Source organism: Montipora foliosa, chromosome 5 (genome assembly GCF_036669935.1).
Source record: "Montipora foliosa isolate CH-2021 chromosome 5, ASM3666993v2, whole genome shotgun sequence".
In the NCBI taxonomy this organism is placed as follows: domain Eukaryota; kingdom Metazoa; phylum Cnidaria; class Anthozoa; order Scleractinia; family Acroporidae; genus Montipora; species Montipora foliosa.
The window spans coordinates 38,864,715-38,887,214 of NC_090873.1; the positions used below are offsets into that span (position 1 = coordinate 38,864,715).

A 22,500-nucleotide genomic window follows, 5' to 3' on the forward strand; every position below is an offset into this window, starting at 1 on the left:
TGATCAATGATTCGATCAGATGTGAATTTGATTTTGAATGTGATTTTGTCATTGGGAACGTAACCCTAGTATCAAATATTTTAAATAGCTGCTTTTAAGGTCATTATATTACCTTTTCTGGTGAATGTCTAAGTTATTATACTTTTTAGCAGTCACAACTCAACGATCCTTGCGTTTAAGTACCGGTAGTTACCAAATTATGGATTTGCAATTAATTTGAGTTTAAAATCAAAATCAAAATCCATGTTTGTTAAAATAATGTTTGGGAGAACATAGGTGTAGGTACAGATGTATATAGATATCTATAGATTTAGGTTTGTTATTATTTTTCAAATCTTTTTTCTTTTAGACTATTGTTTTCTGGAAGCATTAATGATGTAATTTTGGTTTTAGGGGACTGTCATGGGTTGTTGGATCAAGGAAATTCTGTTTTGAGTCAAGTATGGTTGACAGTGGATAGTTGTTCCTGAAAAGGCTGAAAGGAAGCTTTATTGCCTTGGACTTTTTTCGGTTACACCCCACATGTTTGTTCTTTTCTTAGATGGCAAAATTTATTAATTAATATATTGTGTGATTTGGAGCTGCAGTTAGAAACAGTGTCCCATGCATAAGGTCTCATTGGGTTTGATGGCAGTAAAATAATTTTGGTAAAAAATATGGTTAAAGTTTTTATCATAACTTCTCACCTTCCTGCTGGACTTCAAACATGCTCTACCATTTTGCACAAGGAACTTGTCAATCAACCATTACCTTTTGGTGTATTTGCAATATGATCTTTCGATAGCAATTGATTTATTTTTATTTTTATTTATTTATGTAGATGTCCTATGTTTGTCACATAGTTAGTTTTAAGCTTTTATTTCCTGTAGTGTATCTTTATTATAGTTAGCACATGACCCCACAAGTATGTATATTATTGCTTCAATATTGATTGTGTTTGAAAAAAGGATATTGTTCTTGTCTTGTAGGTAATGCATTATTTCTGAATGTTACTTTTAAAGGGCAAACGATTAAAAAGTGTACATAGTTTGCAGGAGTTCAGGAAAAATACTCAAAATATTCATTCATTTTAAGTTCCTGAAGCAGGTAAATCTTGAAGAGTTTATGTAACCATATCTGGAATATATGGTATTTTTATTTGGGAATGTTTAAGTCCACAGAATTCATTTTTTTATGTTGAGAAGTACTGTAAGACTGTTGACTTCATGGGGTTCCCCATTGACGAGTAAAATCGTCTGGTGTTAGACAAAGCAAAATACTCTGGCTTTATAGACAGAGTAAAATACTAAGTATGGCCGGTTTTAGGGATGAAAGGGTTAACTAAAGTATGATCATTACTTTGACTTTCTTTTTCTTCATTTGAAACAAAACAAAGTGATTAATCATCACCTCCACCATTGCTATACAACTGCTTTGGCCTTTGGAACAAAGTATCAAAGTTGAAGCTAGTGGCTCAAGGAGTAAACGTTGCAAAAAAGTTAGCTTAAAAATACTTTTATGGTATTTGAGTATAATTGTAGAACAAATTTGCATCATATCAGTAAAGTCATTAAATCAATGAGAATCCAAACATGAGGATACAGTTTGCTCAGGAGGGGGTCTTCTTTTTTTAAAAACAATCCTTAAAGGCAACAGAATCTTGTTTTGTGGATGTAGGCTAAAGAAATCTCACTCCTTAGAGGAACCAGTTCTAAATTGACAAATGACTGGCATTTTATAATTCATGAGTAAAAGCTATTTGCTCGCTTACCAAATTGTTCTGCAGTTCCATTCATTTTTCAGATTGATAGCCTTAAACTCTTCCAGCTGTTTGGTCTCAGTATCATAAGCAGTACAAATCCACAAATTTTTCTCCAAAAAGGAACAACAAGAACCCCTGTCATTTTCATAAGGGAATTCCCCTTGGGGGAGTTTGTTCACTTCACCACCATTGTTTAACACTATCCAGGGACTAAAGCAAGAACAAATTGATTATAGCTTAAATAAATTGGACCACTTCTTCTTAATACACTTACTGCATTCAACTTTAGTTTATTCATCCTTTGAAATGGTAGGAATGATTACTATTATTTACAGCAATTGCTAAAAATTCATTGCATCTAATGTTGAAATATTTTTTACATATGAGTCTTAAGTATTTATGAGTCAATGAGTTAGTGCAGTTACCCTAGCCCATAACATGAAAGCTAAAATTTCAGAGAGTGCTTAGGCCTAATCACTGAAATGAGGGCTTAGGCTTGATCAATAAATTATTGCTATATTGACTGTGAGTCTCATTGACTCATGACTCATTGACTCATTGACTAATTGACTCATAAATCATGGGACCTCTTTACATATGGGAAGGTAACAGGAGTTATTTCTGTGAAGTCTTATCCAGAAAACTGCAACATGGGATTAGCATGCCCATTTCAAATGTAGCTTTGTATGCTTTTGCTCAGTCTTTGAACGATTATTACAGAAATATGAAGTTATGTTTTTTTTAAAAGTTAAATCTAATGCAAGGGGATTAAAATTATTGAAGCAGCTGTGTTGCTGAGTCCGCAAAGAGAAGTTAAATAATTTGTTGTACTGGAAGTACTTAGTAGGCCAGCATGAAATTTGTGAAAAGTTTTGGAGGGTGACACTGAATCACCTTTAACAAGTTTTCTAAACTTTGAAGATACCTAATTTTATATCCTCCTGCTCTTTTATTGCTAGAAGATAAAATAAATTCCTGATTAAGTATTTTTGTTGTCAATGTGGTGAAAGCATATTATTAGCAGTAGTAATATTTTGTTACAGTAAAATTTTCCCTGCTAGTAAGATGGATTTTTGAATCAAATTCTCAGCTTAGAATGTTGTTGTTTTGGGTATTCAGAGTTAACCTAATCTATGACATGGTTATTATTACTGCTAAATTCACTTTAAAATTTATTTTTGAACGACTGAAATACATTTCTAAATTTTCCCCTCGGTCTTAATAAATTTTCCTCTATGGACCACTTGAATGGCAATTTTAACAACTTAATTTTGAAAAAAAAAAAAGCGAAAATCTTAACATTTTCTGTTAGATGCGGGCCCTCGCGGAAACATCGTGTAACTATTTAGTTGGAAGAGAAACCATTTGGAAATTTAGTGGTATCTTTTTTGTTCCACTTTTTAAAAGATAAACGCATGAATTGAAATCAAGATGGTAATCCATTAGCTGGTAAGCTCTACAAGCGAATTTCCACTCGAACACTGTCTCAGCAACCGAGATTCGCGTTGGCCTTGAAATTTTTAAAGAAATTTCCCTCGTAGCACTGTTGGCTTAAAAGAGAATCTCGCTGGCATAGAAACGCACTATGCAGTCAAACATTCGTCCGTTTTACTGGCCTGAGAAAGGGTCTTTTTTTTGTCGACGGAGATTCACTATTCTCGCAAATATCGAAGATCAAGTTGAGTGTCGACTTACATGTGACTGGTTCTGCACCCATTAAAACCTAAGGTAACAAGATTAGACCTCGTAATCCCAAATATTTAAGTCATCCTTTTTTCATCATCATTTGAAGATCTTGTTGGCCGCTTCCAGCTAGTCTCTATCAACACTACAACAGTGGTGGGGAACCAATCTATGGGGCAGATGAAGTGGAACAATTTGCAAATACACATGCACCAACACTGTTCACACAACTGCTGAATTCAATTACCAACTAGGCTCAATTACCACCTGCTGTTTCGGGAATTGAGTCAGCGCTCACTCCCGCAATCAATCAATCAATCAATCAATTAATCTCAAAGTCTCTTCTTGGGGAGGATACCAGAACTCTAGTGAGCAACGGATAATGAGCCTAATTACCAACAGGAAGAGTGCTCAGAGCAAGGAAAGGCAAGGGCTGCAAAAAAAAAAGAAGCGTCGCTCCATTGCATATACAGGTAATTTCGTACTTCAGGTAAAATATGCACAGTAACTACATTTCAAAGTCTTGGAACAAACATAAACACACGTACCTTGCTAATGATTGGGGTTTTTAAAATTATAAGCAATATTTTTTTAAAATCAATCAGTAACCACCACTTAAGCCTAAGAGACTTACAACATATTACTTTTCATGTTACATGTAGGTCACAGAGGACTTCACTTCTCCAAAAACAAAGTGGACTTAATGCACATTTAATTGGTCTTTCACTTACTGGTCTGGCAGCAGTACCAGTTATTGGATTTTCAAAAAGTCCTAGAACTGTGCTTAAATACAAATATGCCCTACACATGTAGCCTTGGGGCACCAAAGCTATCTTTATGAACAAATTGCAAAAGCAGTTGAGGTATATCTACATGTAGCAATAGTGTAGCCGCTCCAGAGTACATACATGTAATTAGAATTTTATTAAAAAATACTGCAAGAAGACACAATAGCTTCATATTAGTCGACTGGTACTGCTAAGGAAAAGTCTGCAATATTCTACTTTGTTCATCTTAACTGCATGTCAAGTTAATGAAGGATAAAAATTAAGATTAAAGACCAATAAATTATCTTCTTTTTCTCTAGCTGAACTTTTAATAGACGATATCATTATTCAAGACTTTCTGCAAAAAGGGCCACAGTCTAAAACATAACTGAACCAGGATACACGAAGCTTCTTGGAAAGAGACAGCACATTAAACGATGCAAAATAGACCGCAAAACAATACCTTTCGTGACAGATCTTTGATTCGGGAAGAACGCTTTGAGTCAATATTTTTGCTCCGATCAAGCAGGATACACACAAGTTTTAACTTATTCCTCGATACATCTTCGCGGAAAAACTTCGATATAAAACTTGCAGGTATCAAATTATAATTTGCGAAAGCAGAAGAAGGAAACATTCGCGGTTTGGTGCCAAAGGAAAAGAAAACGACAGCAGAACCTCACATCATCACGTTGGAGCCGAAGTTTGCTCTTGTTGTCATGACATCTTGCACATGCGCAGTCGTTTTGCAGCTCTGTCGAAACTGTTTGCATGCCCATCCCACCGTTCAACATCATTCAACAACCTTTCAACAGCGTTCAAGAAAATCGAATGGATGTTGAAGCAAATGTTGAAGCCGTTTGCTAGGGCCTTTAATTTAAAACTTTCTTTGTAATTTTTGTTACATTGTCATGTTTCCTTTTGTTTTTATAGTTAATCAGTAGCATTTTGGTTCACACTATATATTCAACTCTGTACTTTGTAATTTAAACTGAAGATGACAGAAGTTTCTGTCGAAACATGTAAAAACTGTTGTGTTGTTTCTAAAAATATCGATATGCCTGCTACTATCCAGACCTTTTGGCAATATATTATTTTTATCTATCTAAAACCATTTTTTAAAAACCAGATCAGATACAACGTTTTTTTTTTAACAGTCAAGGGCATCAAAAACAACTCCAATCCACTCTGAGCTGTAAAGGGTTCTTTTATCTCCTGGGTGGAAGTAAGATCATTTTCTATCATAAAAACCCAGATCTTGACATAATTAAGCAATTTACTTTACTTTAAACATTAATTAATTTTAATTTTTGGTTTTTGAGGATCAATACACCAGAAGCCTTTGTAAGATTTTGGTTTGCTGCATTAAGTCACTTTGCTTCAAACGTTATTATGCAGGAGATTAACCGCACTCATTTTCGTGTGTGCATCAAAGACTATGCTGGGATTGATGACCAGAGAGACAATTTGGAAGTTCATTATGTGGTTACTGGAGGTAAATAGTGCAACTGTAACGTTTCGAAGTGTTTTCTTTGCGGCTTCTTAAAGGAGGACACTAGTACTTTGATACAGAATTACCGCAAAGACTCAACTCGAGGTCCTCTTTGTCTCAGATGAATTTATAGTTAAAATGATCTCTCTATTGACTCCAAAAACAAACGTTCCAGGTAACGATAGAACTGAACTAAACTGGGAACGTCAATGAAATAATGAAATTAGATACTAAACATAGTTAGAAAGACATCTATTCTTAAAGAAACATTTGAAATGTTATGTTCTATTATGTGAGGGTATAATATGAATGACCTCTGCTCCTGTACGACCTGGTCTTACAAGGTTAGCGCTACCATAGGCATTTCATAGATTCCTATCTGATATTTCTGCCCTTATCTACAGAATTATTGTACCCATAACCAAGAGGAATAAAATGGCAAGACAAGATCTTGAGTTATTGGTTATGGTTCGGTAAACGACAACATACCATGTTTATTGCTTACAAATAAATACTTTATACTGAGCAAAAATGATAGAATTTCCAATTATCAAGAAGAGCCAGGGAGGCCAGAAAAAAAAACCTAACTATATAACCTCGTAGAGGAAATGTAGGAAATCTGGGTCAAGCCGAGACTACTCCTCGTCCCCTGACAGGACTGTTCATAATGCTCCTTATAAGTTCAACGATTTGGACACTTTGAGAAGATCATCTTTTGAATAATTATTTGATGTAGCGCCTTTTGGAAGACGAGCAGCGCCAACCGGGGTGCTTGTCAATCAGGTCAGAGTCTAATGAACGGCAGCCCGAGTTTGATGCTGCACCAGATTTCAGGCTGTGCATGCTTAACAGTTGAATGTTAACGGCAAACGGCGATGCATGGGTCTTGAACTCTTCACGAATAGTAGTAGTAGTAGTAGAGATTCCTTTCGTGGGCGCTTTTTTCAACGCCTTTGAGGTCTTCTGAAGACTTTTTAGCTCTTTGACTAGAACAACCATTTCAGGATTCTCCAATTTCCTGGCGTCGGACCAGATCCCTTTACTGAATATATCTGTAAAACACTGAAACAAGAATACACCTCGTGTAAGTAAATGGATCCACACCGCCCTCAATTGCGAGAGCTATTACAAAGAACACACATAAAGAGACGAAAGTTCGCTAAAATTATGGACACACGAGCGTAATTTGCGAGAGAGACGCGAAAGCGGGAACCAAGTTATTAACATCTCCTAAATGGCTTACATAGCCTAAATGGCTTTTGCATAAATAATATTAACAACAAAGCGCGCGAACATGCCATAGGGGCACAACCTCTTTCACGACTGGGCGCTATCCCCAGACATGCAGGTTACGCTGAGGTGGCCATATTCTCCACACTAAAAGCGAAATCAATAAGAAGCCGTCAAGATATTGCCATTCTACATTGCAGCCCTTGGTATCGTAAAATAAACCTATCGGTAAAGAAGGGGTATAGGCCTATTATCACTGACTATTAGCTGGTGTAAATTAAACACTTTTAAACTATAAATGACAAAAAAGGATATAAGTAGCAGAAACTAAAAGATGAACACTTCTTGCGTGGTCATTTTTAGTTATAAGTGAAGTTGTCGTTCTTAGCGTTCGACCCGAAGAAAGAACCACTACAATGAACACCCTATTTACATCAAATAGCTTGTACGCAAATACGAATACTATCAATTCATAGGGGACATGAATTAATGATGAATGAATTAACTTTATTTAAGTGTCAGAGTATTTTGGTAAATATAAGCTAATTGTGGACACCAAAAGAACATTCTAAATACAAAATATAAAATAATAAAGATAGGAACACCACGAGTGTTAAAAGCTAATTTAGAATGTTAAAAGTGTTAAAAGCTAATTTAAAATTTGTTAAATGAATTGTGCTGGAATGCAGAAACAGATTCTTAACAAAACGTGCAGAAAACAAATATCTGCTAAGGAATGAAGGGGTACTTTCTAAAGAAACTGTGGTGCTTCGTCGGTTGGGAAGTAGTATACAAAAATTTGGTTTTATCAACGGAGTTAATAATGTAAATTGGCCACCTTACAGAGATTCTAAAACAGAATCTCTAAAACAGAATCTCTAAAACAGAATCTCTGTACGGTAGCCAATTTACATTATCAACTCCATTGATAAAACCAAATTTTTAAATATCTACTAAACTGCGTACCGCAGATATTTTTATATTCTGCCCTTGTCTACAGAATTATTGACCAGATCTTGAGTTATTGGTTATGGGTCTGTAAACGACAACATACCATGCGAAAGTCACAAAGAACGTCCTAGAAAAAGGGGGGTCCGAAAAAGCACAAAATTAATGCCCTAACTAAATAACGGTAAAAGAAGGACAAATGTAATACTTACCTTGAAACAAGGTCCCAAACGATTCTTTGCCATTGGTGTCTTCTCGCCTGGTTCACGCCCACCGATTTGTGGGGACGATAAGCCGCGATTGAGAAAAGAAAAGTGTGGCTTTGCTCTCTTTTGGCTTTGTTTTTCTTTAACCTTTCTCTCGGCCCTCTTTTCAGCTCGATACATCCTTTTCTCGTCGTCCGAGTCCGAGGCAAGCTCGTCGCTTAGATATTCACTAACGGTAGCCCAGCCATAGTCGCATTTGTCGGCCAATTTTATAACTTTGATGCGCTTCTCGACGAGCTCTGCTCCCTCTTTCAGCGATCGCTTCACCTTTCCTGTGGATCCTGCTCTAAAGTGATCCAGTGATTCATCAAACTTCTCCACAACTTGCTGACAGTGATCGTACTGCTGCTGATTCCCTTTCTTCTTGCATGTAAATGCTTCTCGCTTCGCCTTCCTAACTGCCATGCGCGCTGATTGCGGATGTATTTTGCTCTGTAAACTGGCGACTAAAAGCATTGAATTTGTCTTCCAGGACAGAAGACATCGCTTTCACAGCTTCCTTCACAACTTCTTGCGTGGTCATTTTTAGTTATAAGTGAAGTTGTCGTTCTTAGCGTTCGACCCGAAGGAAGAACCACTGCACTTAACGAAACGTGCAGAAAACAAATATCTGCTAAACTGCGTACCGCAGATATTTTTATATTCTAAAAGGTGTGCAACTGGTTTCACCACCTTAAGAGACGTACTTATCATAACTACATGTTGTAGCAACGCCATTGACTAAAATGCCTTAAGTGAAAACAGAGGACCAAAGAGATAATGTAGGTAATCTAAACTTTTACCCCCTCTTCTTGCACACTCTCGATATGTGCATGCGAACTTCCTGCCTTACTAAGAAGATTATCGACACGCTGGTCCCAGTTTCAGCCGTGTTGGGTTAATTACACACATTTAGATATGATAGCGTTGTTTTACGTGACTGTAGGAGGATTTGTTAATTTTCTTTGTTCTTGTTTTTGTTTTTAAGATTATGATCCTTGCAACAATGCAAGCTGCAAGTATCACAGCAAACCAGTGGCGTTATCTTCCCAACGGTGCGATTGCTTCTGTGAAAGCAGCTGTCCGTCTTATCAAGAAGAGATGTGTGCTTCTAATGGTCGTACATTCAGAAACTTGTGCTTGCTGCAGAAAGAGGTTTGCGAGACGCAGGGCAACTACACCCACTATCACCCTGGAAGTTGTGCAGGTACATATGCGTCTTCAGGGTTTATGAGCTGGAACTAGGTAACGTGCAAGGACGACTGTAAATCATATATCTCGCAAATAAATTCCTTTCAAAAAGCTTAAGATGAGCATATAGTTCAAGAATAAAGTCTTGGAGAACTTAAAGGTTCCATTCATGTAAGGAGCACTCGGTCTTTTTCTCGAGAACCCTTGAGTCATCATGGATACTACTACTGCTACTAGTACCAGCACCACCACCACTACTACTACTACTACTACTACTACTACTACTACTACTACTACTACTACTACTACTACTACTACTACTACTACTACTACTACTACTACTACTACTTGATAATGATGATGAAAACGGTGATGATGATGATAATGAACACACATATCAATAAGACTTGTAGTATTGCATTTTATCATTTGTATAATCTTCGTAGAATACGAAAATATTTATCACAAGAATCGGTGGAAGTTCTTATCCATACATTAATTTACAGTAGAATTGACTACTGCAATAGTCTATATCTAGGTTTACCTGATTATCAAATCCAAAAAATTCAAAGAGTACAGAATGCCGCAGCTAGGCTTGTATATAATGCCGGTAAATATTGTCACATAACACCTTTACTGTTTAAACTTCATTGGCTGCCTATTCGTGAACGCATATTATTTAAGATTCTTTTAATTACGTATAAGGCTGTTCATGGGCATGCCCCTAATTATATCAAAGAGTTAATTAAATTTAAGAAGCCTGGAAAATACAACCTTAGGTCAAATAGTGACAATTTACTATTAGAAATAGAAAAATTGAAAACATATACTACTCTTGGAGACCGCGCATTTCAAGTCGCCGCTCCAAAACTATGGAATAACCTACCATTTAATATTAGAAGTTCATTATTTTTACCATCTTTTAAGAAAGCACTCAAGACGTATCTTTTTAGAGAAGCATTTCCTTAAATATTTTAATTGCTTACACGACGTATACAATTCTTCTTTAGATATTATGGCCAGTTTTTTATTTTTTATGCTATTCATATAATTTTAATTGTCATGAGTAATTAGTTATTAGTTATCATTAGTTACTAGTTATATTATAAAATTGTAATTAGGTTTTTAATGGATTTAGTTCCGCGCAGGTGAAAATGTAAATTGATACTTGCGCGTTATAAGTAAATAAATAAATTATTATTATTATTATTATTATTATTATTATTATTATTATTATTATTATTATTATTAAAAAAGAGGATCAGGGTCATTAATTAACACCCTTGCTGTGCCACAACTAGAAAGCCGTTTACAATACATCGCAGGCACTAACAAGCATAGAGCAGGCGTAGAGAGGCTATACGTACCACGCCGGGAAGAGGGGGAGGGGTCTACAACAACTGGAATTAGAATATATGACAACAACGATTGGCCTTCAAGTGCACCTTGAGCAGAAGTCTGACAATATGATGCAGCTGGTATGCAAACATCATCAAAAGAAGAAGTTATACTCATCTATACTCAGTTGTGAAAGAGACTTAGTTACTAAACAACTTACTCTTTTCATTATTATTATTTTTTCTATTTTATAGGTTTTCCTTTGCAGAAAGGTAGACATCAGTTAAAAAATCTCCCTTCCTGGGCAGAAGATCAGTGTGAAACCATTCAATTTGAACCATTCATATTTTACCCTCACCAAAAAATCTTCATACAGCTTATTGTGAATCATGTGAACTACTCTGACCCAGCCTATGTCCATGAAGCCACCACTCCTTGGGTTGAAAGTGTGAACAGTACTCAATTCACTGCATGTGTGACCAGAGCAGGAAGAAATGACTACCCATCAAATAGCTTTGCTACGGTGGATTGGGTCGCTTATCAGGGAGCTCCTCCCGGAGGAATTGCGGGAGAGAAAAAGTTCTCTCGTTGGTGGACTGGAACTAGTTGTCAGACTGTCACCTTGCCAAACGTAAGTAAACCATTTTGATGTCTTCCATCCGCGCATTTATTGTATCTGTGGAAGGGGCGCGCTCTAATGATTAACTGATCATCTTTCATTTTACGCTCATCCGTAAACGTTGTGACCTGGGCCCTTTGGAAATGTAGTATTGAGCAAAACACCTTCCTCAACCAATAGAACTCTTCACAGTTGTGTGCTTAGTTACCTGGCCCTTAAATGAAAGTGCGGCTGGTGTTGACCTTGTTATGATACAGACCTCCCTTCTTTTGTTATGTTATTGATGTTGTTGTCATACTAATTAGTGAGAGGTTACATAAGAAAGGCAGTAAACTTTCTATTAAAAGAAGGTCAACTCCAGCCTCACTTTCTTTTACAGGCCAGGTAACTAAGCACACAACTGTAAAATGGACTATTAATAGCAAGGTTGTTTCAACAATGTTTCTCGCCAACAGTGTTGTCTAATAAGCATACAAGTCGGGTTTAGATGTTTCCTTTAATTTTGAAATTATTAGGGGAAATTCTCTTCACAACCAACTGTCTTCGTAACGGCCGAGCACTATAGATCAAGCCTGAAGCATGATGCAGCCAGTGTCTGGTTGGAAGACGTATCTGCACGTTCTTTTAAGATTTGTATCCGAGAACTTCAAAACTTTGCAGGAGTTCATGATGACATTTCTGTGGTGAGCAATGCATATTAATTTGTATTTTGGCGACAAGCTCTTCCGGGTAAAAAAAAATGTTGTTATTTTAAATTGGTGAGATTCTATATATGGCCGGATGTTCTAGGGTTTCCTGCTAGCATAAATCTCTTTTCTTTTTGCGTTCGCTGGGCTGACAACTCCTCAGCCATGGTTCGAAACTCACTCCGATTTAACAGCCGTCCACAGCCTTTTGAACCGCATGCGCAATGACATGTTTCCTGACTGTGACGTGAGCCCACTGTGTTCCACGCATTCCTTTACAGTAATCACTCTGTTGTTAAGTGAGCCCGCACACCATGAAGTAACACGTAAGGATTCGGTCGCTAAGTAACGGCCTCTCATACTCAACTCAGTGAATCTCTACCCATGGCAGAGATCTCTTTTCCCATACTCGTCAGCGCAGCAAACGCCAAAGAAAATAGACCTCTGGTAGCAGGGAACTTCAGGTCTGCAGAAATTTCTAGATGGCACTTTTCTCTCGTCCGAAAGTTCTATCAGTCATGACAGATCTGATGAAGAACTTTACATCACATAGTCGTCCTTTTTGCCCCGAAAATTTACGGGACGTTTGCTTTGATAGATGATTCTCAAACAAACTTTGGTGAAAGTGATAGAAGCTATAAATCCTCCATTTTTGTGCCATCCCAATATCACGGTAAACTCTTACTCAGATCAGTAAATGTGTAGCGTTCTTCAATGTGGTTTCGAAATGTCTACGCACTCTTCAGGCCCTTCACTACTTTTCCGAAATATCGAGGAAATGTGTTTAGAAACATGTCCAAAGCTCTTAGTATGTCTCGAAAATCTGATTTCGAATATCCGAAAGTTCTAGCCAACCTTCCTTCTGAACAGATATTTACGGAAATTAATCGTTGGGTGCCCGAGAATATGTCAACTCAGCATGCAGTTGTGTATATTGTTAATTCGATTCCAACAAATATGGGCAACAAATTATTCACTTGTGGTATTTTCCTTGACTTTAAAAGGGCTTTTGATCCTGTGGATCATTCAATACTCCTGAGTAAGCCATCTCATTACGGTACAAGGGGCCTGGTAATTGATTTGTTTTCATCCTACCTAAATGGCCGTGTTCAAACTACTCAAATTGATAATCAAATTTCATCTAAAAGAAATATGCTAACGGGGTACCACAACGCTCGGTTCTAGGCCCTTTACTTTTCTTGATTTATATTAAAGATATTTATAATTCTTCTGAGCAGCTTTCTTTCTATTTATTTTCTGATGATACAAACCTGCTGTAAGCGCTGACAAGGATTTGAACTCACTAGAAAGTGTAATCAACATCAAATTGCAGAAAGTCTGTGACTGGTTAAATGCAAATAAGCTGACCATAAATGCTAAAAAATCAAATTTTGTCATTTTTAGACCATCACAAGAGAAGCTTAACTATCAAATTAATATGACGATATATAATAATTCCTCAAATAGTGATACTTCTCTTGAATGCAAAGATTATGTAAAGTTCCTGAGAGTGCTAATCGATGAAAACTTAACCTGGAAATATCATATCGATTATATTGCCTTTAAAATTTGCAGAGTTGTTGGAATTATTGCACGATTACTTAAGGCACTCCGTCCCTTTAAAGACTTTAATCTAAATTTACAGTTCTCTGATTTTACCATATACTTACTATGGAATTGCTGCCTGGGGCTAAACAGAGGTTTATTCGAGGAAGATCTTTATCTTACAAAAACGAGCTCCTCGTCTAATGTTCTTTGCTGGTAATAGATCTCATGCTATTCCCCTGTTTGTCTGCGGTAATGTTTTATCCCTCAAAATATGTTTTATTTTGAAACAGTATGTTCTCTTATGCACGACATATCTACCAATTCTGCGCCTCAGAAAATCTGCGATCTTTTTACGTGTTCATCAGACTTTCATTCATTTAACATTAAATTTTCTGATGATGGTAACTTATATGTTAATGAATCAAGACTGGGTATTCGACTTAGTTCGCTTTCCATTTTCGGAGCTAAGCTAATTATAAGGGATGGCCCGAGGCCTGGCTTGCGCAAACTTAGGCCCGGTTCAAACGTCGCATCTCACATGTGCCGAATACAACTCGAGAATTATCTGCATGTGAACTGCGACGTTTGAATCATTAAATTCGACAGAGTTGAATTAAATTCGACTTCTGCGGCTCTTCGACTGAGCGAGTCGAATATTCGAAGGAAGTTCGACAGTAGTTTCAAACGTCGCATTTCTCATGTGCCGAATAAAATGCATAATTATGATAACGTATCTCTAGCAGTTCTCATTGACACTGAATCAACATTTTTGAAACACGAACCGTCCAGTCGCGAGGGAAAGTCGTGAACGTTTTAAAAAGGCATTTCAAAGTCCTTTTTTTCATTGGGCCAAAACTGCAAGCAAAAAGCAAAAACTAGCAATTTACAAAGCATCATAGTCAAATTCTATTATAAAGCAGAGTTTAATTAATAAAACTTGGATATTTGTTTTATAGGAATTTGTGTGCAAATGTTAAGGAAATGTAACCGCAAATTTGCTTGGCGTTTGCGTAGGATGCAGATCTTTATAGTTTCCACAGATATGCTCAAATTTGCTTCTCCGTAAAGATAGCAGTTGGACCACAACCGCAAATGCAAGCAAACATGTCGAAAAACCAATAATTTGCGGTATTGTTTGAACTGATTTTCAAAGGATCCAAATACGTACATTTGCATTTAATTTACTCTCTTTTGCAATGGGAGTAACAAGGAATGAATTGCTTGAATATGACTTCCTTGTAAATTTGCAAATTTCTTGCCTATAAATATTCATATTTGCCTGGGAACAAATAATGGTGATTTACATCACCTTCGTTTTCTTGTCATAGGCAGTGTGCATATGATATTTGTTCCCCTTTTTGCTGCTGTGGTAAACTTTCAATTTTTACATAACCGTTATATTGTTAAACGAAAAGTGCACTGTTATTCGGAAGCTGTTGATTCTCATCAGCGGCAACGTCCTACAACAAAAATCAAGCAATGGTAACTAAAATGCTTGGGCGACCAAAAGAAGACCCTGGAAACGAGGTTTTGTGACAATGGAATCGGTTATCCGCGCGAGCGACGTGTTCTTTCCTCTTTCTTTCCGTTGTTGGACGACTAAGGTTTACGGCGATTCCTTGACATTTATGTGGGTGAAATGGCAGTACGAAATCGAAATCGACGAAATCCGAAAGAAAGGGCAACGACCATTCACACCATAACGTCGAGAACCAGCTGTAGTATTTTTACAGTAGTTCGCCACAAAGATACACGCTAGTCTCATGAACGTTGAATGGTCACTTCTTTGGAATGTTCTATGCCTATTTCAAGTCCACGATTCCTACTAATTCCAATACCACCAGAGAAACCTAGCGAGAGTAGACTTCGCTCGCTGCTTGACATGGAACCGTTTAATCTAGACTCATATACGTATGCTTAAGCTTACTGGATTGTGATCAGGGAGGTCAGAGACGGTGTTCGAGAAAGAGATTCGGCCAACGCCAGCAGCATTAATCGATAAAGAATTCGTGGTAAAAATAGAGGCCTCCTTCCAAAAGGAAACGGAGTTCAACGGACGTTTGGAACAAATACAAAGGGTGGCGGAACATTTAGATTTAAGCAAAAGATTGCCGAAGGAGTTTTCGGTAGGTCACCTTACTGATACAACTGAAAGTCAATGCCTTAAATTTTGTATAGAATAGCCTTGCTTTTTCATAACACGTTTGATTGCTGATTCATTGAGCCTTGCATTATCCATCCCTACCCCTGCAAGGACAGTCTTTACTTTTGCAGACCTACACATGTACTCCCTTAGTATTTTCACGTAATGTTATTAAGGCCACTTAAAACAATACCAATAATAAGGAAAGGGGAATGATATCTCAGCTTTCCTGTCACAGCCCATTATATCCGTCCCCTTATTTGCCACTTACAGTACATGTATTTTTATACGCCTCGTTCTTCAAACAACACTGCTAGTAGAACACAATAGTGGCCGGGTATTCCATGGTTACTCCCTCATCACCATGTCATAGGAAATAGTTACATAAATCCTTGCACAAGCAATGTGGTGTGCAGTGGCAAGGTTTGGTGGAATACCAAATTTTCTATGACATGGTATACCTTCACTGGTGTCTCATGTCCAAACAATGTCACATGTTTAGTATCTGAAGCCTTTTTATACCAAGCTATTCACCAAACCTTGCCACTGCACACCACATTGCTTGTGCAAGGATATACTGTATGTAACTATTTCATATGACATGGTATACAAAGCTTTCTCACTTGTTACTTGTCACTTGTACATGTATTTTCATGTGACATGGTCTACCTTCACTGGTGTCTCATGTCCAAACAATGTAACATGTTTAGTACCTGAAGCCTTTTATACCAAGCCATAAAATATAATTGTAGCCAATCAGAATACAGGGAAGACTGTGAAATAATAACTGTACATGTAGCTGTATTCCACCAAACCTTGCTACTGCACACCACATTGCTTTTGCAAGGATATAATTATGTAACTTTTTCCTATGACATGGTATACAAAGCTTCCAACATTAAAAGTTAGTAACCCAAGTCATTTTTTCAAGAGCCCAGAATTAATTAATTCCAGCCGGGATCATATTTACAAGAAAGTGGTGATGAATCAAATAAGCACCCGTTCAAGCTACTTATTCAGAAATTTGGTCGCCTGCGCTTGCAAATAAGGCACCTCAGGCGACCGCTAGCCAGCAGCCTTGCAAAGCTTTGTCTCATGTTATTTGTCACTAGTATTTTGTTTGCATGTACATGTACAGGCGTATGCAAGCCTTTACAAAAAAAATCCAATTGTCTTTTGTTGTATTCCATGGTACATGTAGACTACTCAAAAGCATTGCATTACTAGAATTTCTCATGAAAGATTATAAAGCTATCATACATGTAAATGTACTGTAGAACTGGCTCTCTAAAATTTAAAACAAAAGTTTTGAGGAATAAAGATTCCCCAGGATGTCCTTTTTTTATTGTTTGAACTAGACAAAGTATGCATCACAGTTCTCCGTCTAGTTCATACAGTAACAATATAAAAAGGACATCCTGGGGAATTTTTATTTCTCAAAACTTTTGTTTTAAGGGGCAGTTTTCTGCATGATTCCTCCACTGTTTAAATTGGATATGGTAAAACTCACAATATCATGCTTTTAGTACTTTATGGCCAGGAACCCAAGAAAAAAAAGAGCAATTTATAGGTGAAATACCAAACTTGTTTTGAGTTGTAGCCCTCAAACACTAATTCCATTAAAAAATCATGAAAAATTAAAAATCAATAATTATTATTGATTTTATCACATGCACAAAATGATCAATTTGGACACTTGTCTAAGGTGGACACTTGTGGAAGGCTGTCACAGGCTTCCAGTAAGTTTGCAATTGCTTTAGCTTCATTACTCAGTTTCATTTACACCAGAGGATTGCTTATGAATGGCAAAGTGGTGTGTTACATAATTCATTGAAATGTACATGTAGCTAGGCATTGATTGATTGATTGATTGACTGGGTGTGAATATTTTTTAGCGCTTACATGTACCTCAACCACAAAATGCAGTGCTGAAGGAATTTGTGCATTGAAATTTAATTGGAAGGAATTTCTTGAGATGCAAGAAGCAGACAGTCCTCCGATTGTGAATTGTGATGCAATTGTAAATTAATGTCTTTATGTCAATACTTGGGAGGGTAGAGGTTTCATTGTCATTCTGGATAGTCACCGTATGAAATTAATCTTATGACATTAACTGTTTCAAGTGTTGTTTCAGACGTCAGGTAATTATAGCAGAGTTGAATGCCTTCACATTCAACAGGTTAAACGCAAGCAAGAGATCTTCAGTGCGACAATCAGTGACTTCCTCTGTTAACACAAGAGCAGTTTCTCAATACTTTTTGACTACATTGTAAAATCAAGAGAGGTTTCACTATCCTTTAAGTCTGAGAAAATTGTCAGTCATCTTTCAATCGTAAACACATCAAGCATAAGCAGTAACATAAGTATAAGTGATATCTTTCCAAGAGACATATCTGCACATGACAGCAATGATTAAAAGATCAATGTAATATAAGTACTATCATCTGAACTGGCGGGTGGCAAACCTCATACAGTTTGATGTAACTTGTAAAGTAGGTCTAACCATGCAGTTATTTTGTCATAGCATACTAATTTGTAGTATTTTCCATCTGAACTGGCGGGTGGCACACCTCAAACAGTTCGATGTAACTTTTGTAGGTCTAACCATGCAGTTAATTTGTTATTATAGTATACTAATTTGTAGTATTTTCCATCTCAACGGGTGGGTGGCACACCTCATACAGTTCAATGTAACTTATAAAGTACATCTAACCATGGAGTTAATTTGTCATAGGATAATAATTTGTAGTATTTTCCAACTGAACTGGCGGGTGGCACACCCCATACAATTCGATGTAAATTGTAAAGTCGCTTTAACCATGCAGTTCACTTGTTATAGTATACTAATTTGTAGTATTTTCCATCTGAACTGGCGGGTGGCACACCTCCTACAGTTTGATGTAACTTGTAAAGTAGGTCTAACCATGGAGTTAATTTGTTGTAGTATACTAATTTGTAGTATTTGCCATGTGACCTGGCGGGTAGCACACCTCATACAGTTCGATGTAACTTGTAAAGTAGGTCTAACCATGCAGAAAATGGCCTCAGAGACGGGGAGGAATGAGAGGCAGCAGTATATTTTTAGGTTGATTGAAATGTATGAATACTACAATCATGGACAGAAGTGTTGAGACAATTTAGGAAAACTAACGCTTTCTAACAAACAGTAGAATTTTGTATTCAAATGAAAACATCTTTTTCATCTGTAGTCACCCCTTCTCCCCCAAACAATGTTGCAAAATGCTTCGTGGATGTTTAGTTGTTTCCAACGTTGAAAAAGGGGAAAGGAGAGGCTACCTTTCACGAGGGGAGAGAGCAGAATTTACACCAAAGAAAAAGGTTGGTAATTTTCATGCATCTCAACAACTTCTGTCCATGATTGTAGGTACAGTATAAAACCAAAGGTATCACTTATACCATGAGCAACTACTGTGCAATGACAAGTATATCATTGCAATTTGGAATACTTTTGAGTGGTGATTTCTTGAGCTGCCTTGTTTAAATCTGCTTATTTCTGACTTGGATGCTGAAAATTTCCATGATTTTCATTAGTGTAATTTCACCTTTTTCTAACATTAATATACATATATGTTTTTTCCTTTAATGCCACTTTACTAGCTATCTAAATTAGTTGTTGTTAAAATGCTGTTAAAGAATTAGCCCTTTCACTTCTAATAGGGGAGGAACTCCCCAGAATTAAAATTTCTTTATGTAAAGTCCCAAGAAATAATACTAAGCAAGAGGTCTGCCAAAAAGGGTTGCATTTGAATTGTAACGTTACAGGATTTCATCCTCAAATTTAACAGTTTGAGTGAAAAAATTATCTTGTCATAATTAATTAAATTGGTCAAAGAGTGAAGGGGTTAAATAGGCCATTTCTGAGTTCCACAAACCTAAAAGGCTTCTTTTTGAAACAGGTTTGAGGCAACTCTGAAAAAGCCTATTCAAAATATTTTAGAGAATGAATATTTCTCTTATAGGCTATTAAAAGATCTGATTGATGTATATATAGTATAATTTTGTATATACAATTTGTAATTTGTTATTGTTTTACCCCCAGTTTTTAGTAGATAATTATGTTCACGCTAAATTTACTTTATAGAATGAATTAAAAATCATTTGAACATATAAAATGGAATGTCACTGGTTCTCTTTGATGTGTTTAAGTGGCAGTCTTGTTTAAAACTTGGACTTTCATTGTAAAATCATTTGCTAATGGGGCAAACTTCCTCAATATTAAGAGTTTTATCACATTTTGCCGCCTCAAGTGAACTTGTTCAAAAGTTTGACTTTGATTTTTTTGCTATACCTAAGCAAACCCGGTAAATAGTAGAAGTTTTACACATTTTGCTGTTCAAGCAAACTCGCTTAAAACTTGAACCGTGTTTATATTTACTACCTGAGCAAACATGCTGCATAGTAAGAGTTCGATCAAATTTGCTGCCCCCAAGCAAACTTGTTCAAGACTTAAAGTTTGATCAAATTTGCCACCCAAGAACAATTGTTCAAAATAAGTGTTTTGACAACATTTGCGGCGTGAGCAAACGTGTTTAATACTAAGGGTTTGCTCACATTTGCCTGCAGTTTCCAATATGTGCAAACATGATCAATAAAATAAGATTTTGATCACCTTTACTACCAGAAGCAAACACTGTTCAACTTTAACATTTCGCTCACGTTTCCAACCCTGCTTTAACTTCCTCAAAATAATGAGTTTACACGTTTTTACAACAGGAGCAAAAGCTGTGCGAAACAGCAAATTTGTGCGCTAATCTGCGTCATGTGTAAAGACAGTTCAAAGAAACACATTTCCATCCACATGATCAGTATGTAAATAACCCCCAAATTTGCACGCACACGTTACCTTTGCACACAGGAGCAAATCTTAAACAAATATGGCATTTACCACCGTTGCTATGGGTGGCAAATCTAGTGCAATATCAATCTTTGCTCTTCAGCAAATTTGAGCAAATTTGTGCAAATGTGGTATTTTCTACACTTTTGCTGTACTTTAATAATCCTACGAAATCCATTTTTTCGTCCAGTGATTAACACAAATGGGACAAAATCCACTCCTGGTCGTGAAACTGAATTATATTAGCAGTCTCGTATGTCTTATTTTCTACATTGCATTCATCTTTGTATTCCGTTCGTTACATTACTTCGGCTTTCATTCATCTCTTGTCTGATTAAATCCGTGATTGTTTTGGCTTGTGTGATAAATTAACTTTGACATCATTAAATTTGAATCAAATGGCATATTTAATTATTTTAGTCGATCAAAATAGGAGTTATCTTCGGCAGATGTGAAATGCAACGTTTGAACTGCGCCTTAATAAAAAACACCTTTCAAAAACAAAATTCAACAATTTTTAGTTGTGTATCTTGGTGATGAAGATGATTATGTTGATGTCTCAACATTAATCTTAAAAATTACAAGTTATAATTAATCAGACACTAGTTATCAATACTACTTCCTTTTGTTTCATGTCCTCTTATAGGTTCTTGCTTTATCTAAGTTCTAGCTATCTGTGAATGCGTGTGTATTCCTATTATTTTATTTTATTTTATTTATTTACAATGTATTACTTTACCTGATTTACTATTAATCTATTTTGCTAAATTTGATTGTAAGTTACATGTACACAGCCCGCCTCGATTAGCTTTGCTATATGCGGGTTGTGTATTTCTTCGATCTGTTAAATTCAAACATTGAAATAAAATGATGATCGTGATGATGATGATGATGATGATGATGATGATGTATATTCCAAAAAAGTGTCTTATTTGACTAACGGCCGGCTTTGAGTGGCATTAAGCGTACTATCCTATGGTTGCTGTCATCAACAATGTCATCAAAATGTTTAGAGCACAGGAAAAGATCAGCTCCGACAGTGGCATCGGTGTAGGTCTTGCTGTGGGAAAGTTATGCGTATGACACATTTGCATGTGAATGCCTTGTATTTCTTCAGATAAATCCCAGCTATAGGTAAAGCTGTAATGAAAGGCTTGACATGTATATTCAGGCACAGAGAAAGCTAATGCAAAAGCAATAAAAACCTAACAGTATTTCGAAGCCAATGGCTTCACGCTTTAGGGCAGGCTAACAATCCTTTACGGCCAACGGCAGCACGCCTTAGGAAAGCTTTCAAGTTAGGATTTCCACATAATCATTTCATTTTAGGTCGTTCCGACCTTATATCAATGACTATGATCTTGGCTAAAGACACATTTTGCAAAGACTGCCCGTTAATTTGTGTATGTGTAATCGCATGGGCTCGAGGTTAATTAAAAATTAATTTCACGCGTATTTTTATAGTTTTCACAAAATCGCCCGATTGGAACATTGCGATTACATGTTTAACGCATAAACTTGCAAACTTACTGAGGGAGGCCAGTTCAATTCCGCAACAAATGAACACTTTAGTCTTAAAATTTCAGCAAACACGCTTTCATTCGGTTAAGGGCCAACTCCATAAATCGTTGCTGTCAAGAGAAATAACTATTAAACGCATTTTATATGTAGATAAATATTCTCTTGTAACCTAGCTTGCTCTGGACTGAGCAACTGTTAACCAATGAGTACGCTTTCTCTGGCTGAGCAACTGTTAACCAATCAGGATCAAGTAATCATGCCCTCTTGATTACAAAGGTGCCCTAGCTCGTGATTAACAAAAACTACAAAAAAGAAAAAAAAAAAAAAAGAAAAATGCTCTCCATCTCAGTTAATCAACATTCAGTAATTTTATGATACCCGTGTGATAAACTAGAGAATCCAAGGAGGGAGAGCGTCTCCTAATACAAACCATGAGCTCTCTCTTTGCCTTCCGACAGATAATGGGACTAAATTCGGGCACAAAAACATTGAG

General features: G+C 36.6%; 2 protein-coding genes across 2 annotated transcripts in view; one reads left to right on the forward strand and one right to left on the reverse strand.

The window, feature by feature from the left end:
* LOC138004092 (uncharacterized) overlaps window positions 1-22,500 on the reverse strand; it is an 888,878-nt gene that overhangs the window by 338,999 nt on the left and 527,379 nt on the right. The window lies entirely within an intron of this gene.
* The window catches only part of LOC138004509 (uncharacterized), a 64,243-nt gene that overhangs the window by 11,533 nt on the left and 30,210 nt on the right, over window positions 1-22,500 (forward strand). Inside the window, exons 6-9 of the mRNA XM_068851042.1 lie at window positions 5,590-5,686; window positions 9,095-9,313; window positions 10,890-11,266; window positions 11,770-11,937. Coding sequence (XP_068707143.1) covers window positions 5,590-5,686; window positions 9,095-9,313; window positions 10,890-11,266; window positions 11,770-11,937 — 861 coding nt within the window. The remainder of the gene's footprint in view (window positions 1-5,589; window positions 5,687-9,094; window positions 9,314-10,889; window positions 11,267-11,769; window positions 11,938-22,500) is intronic.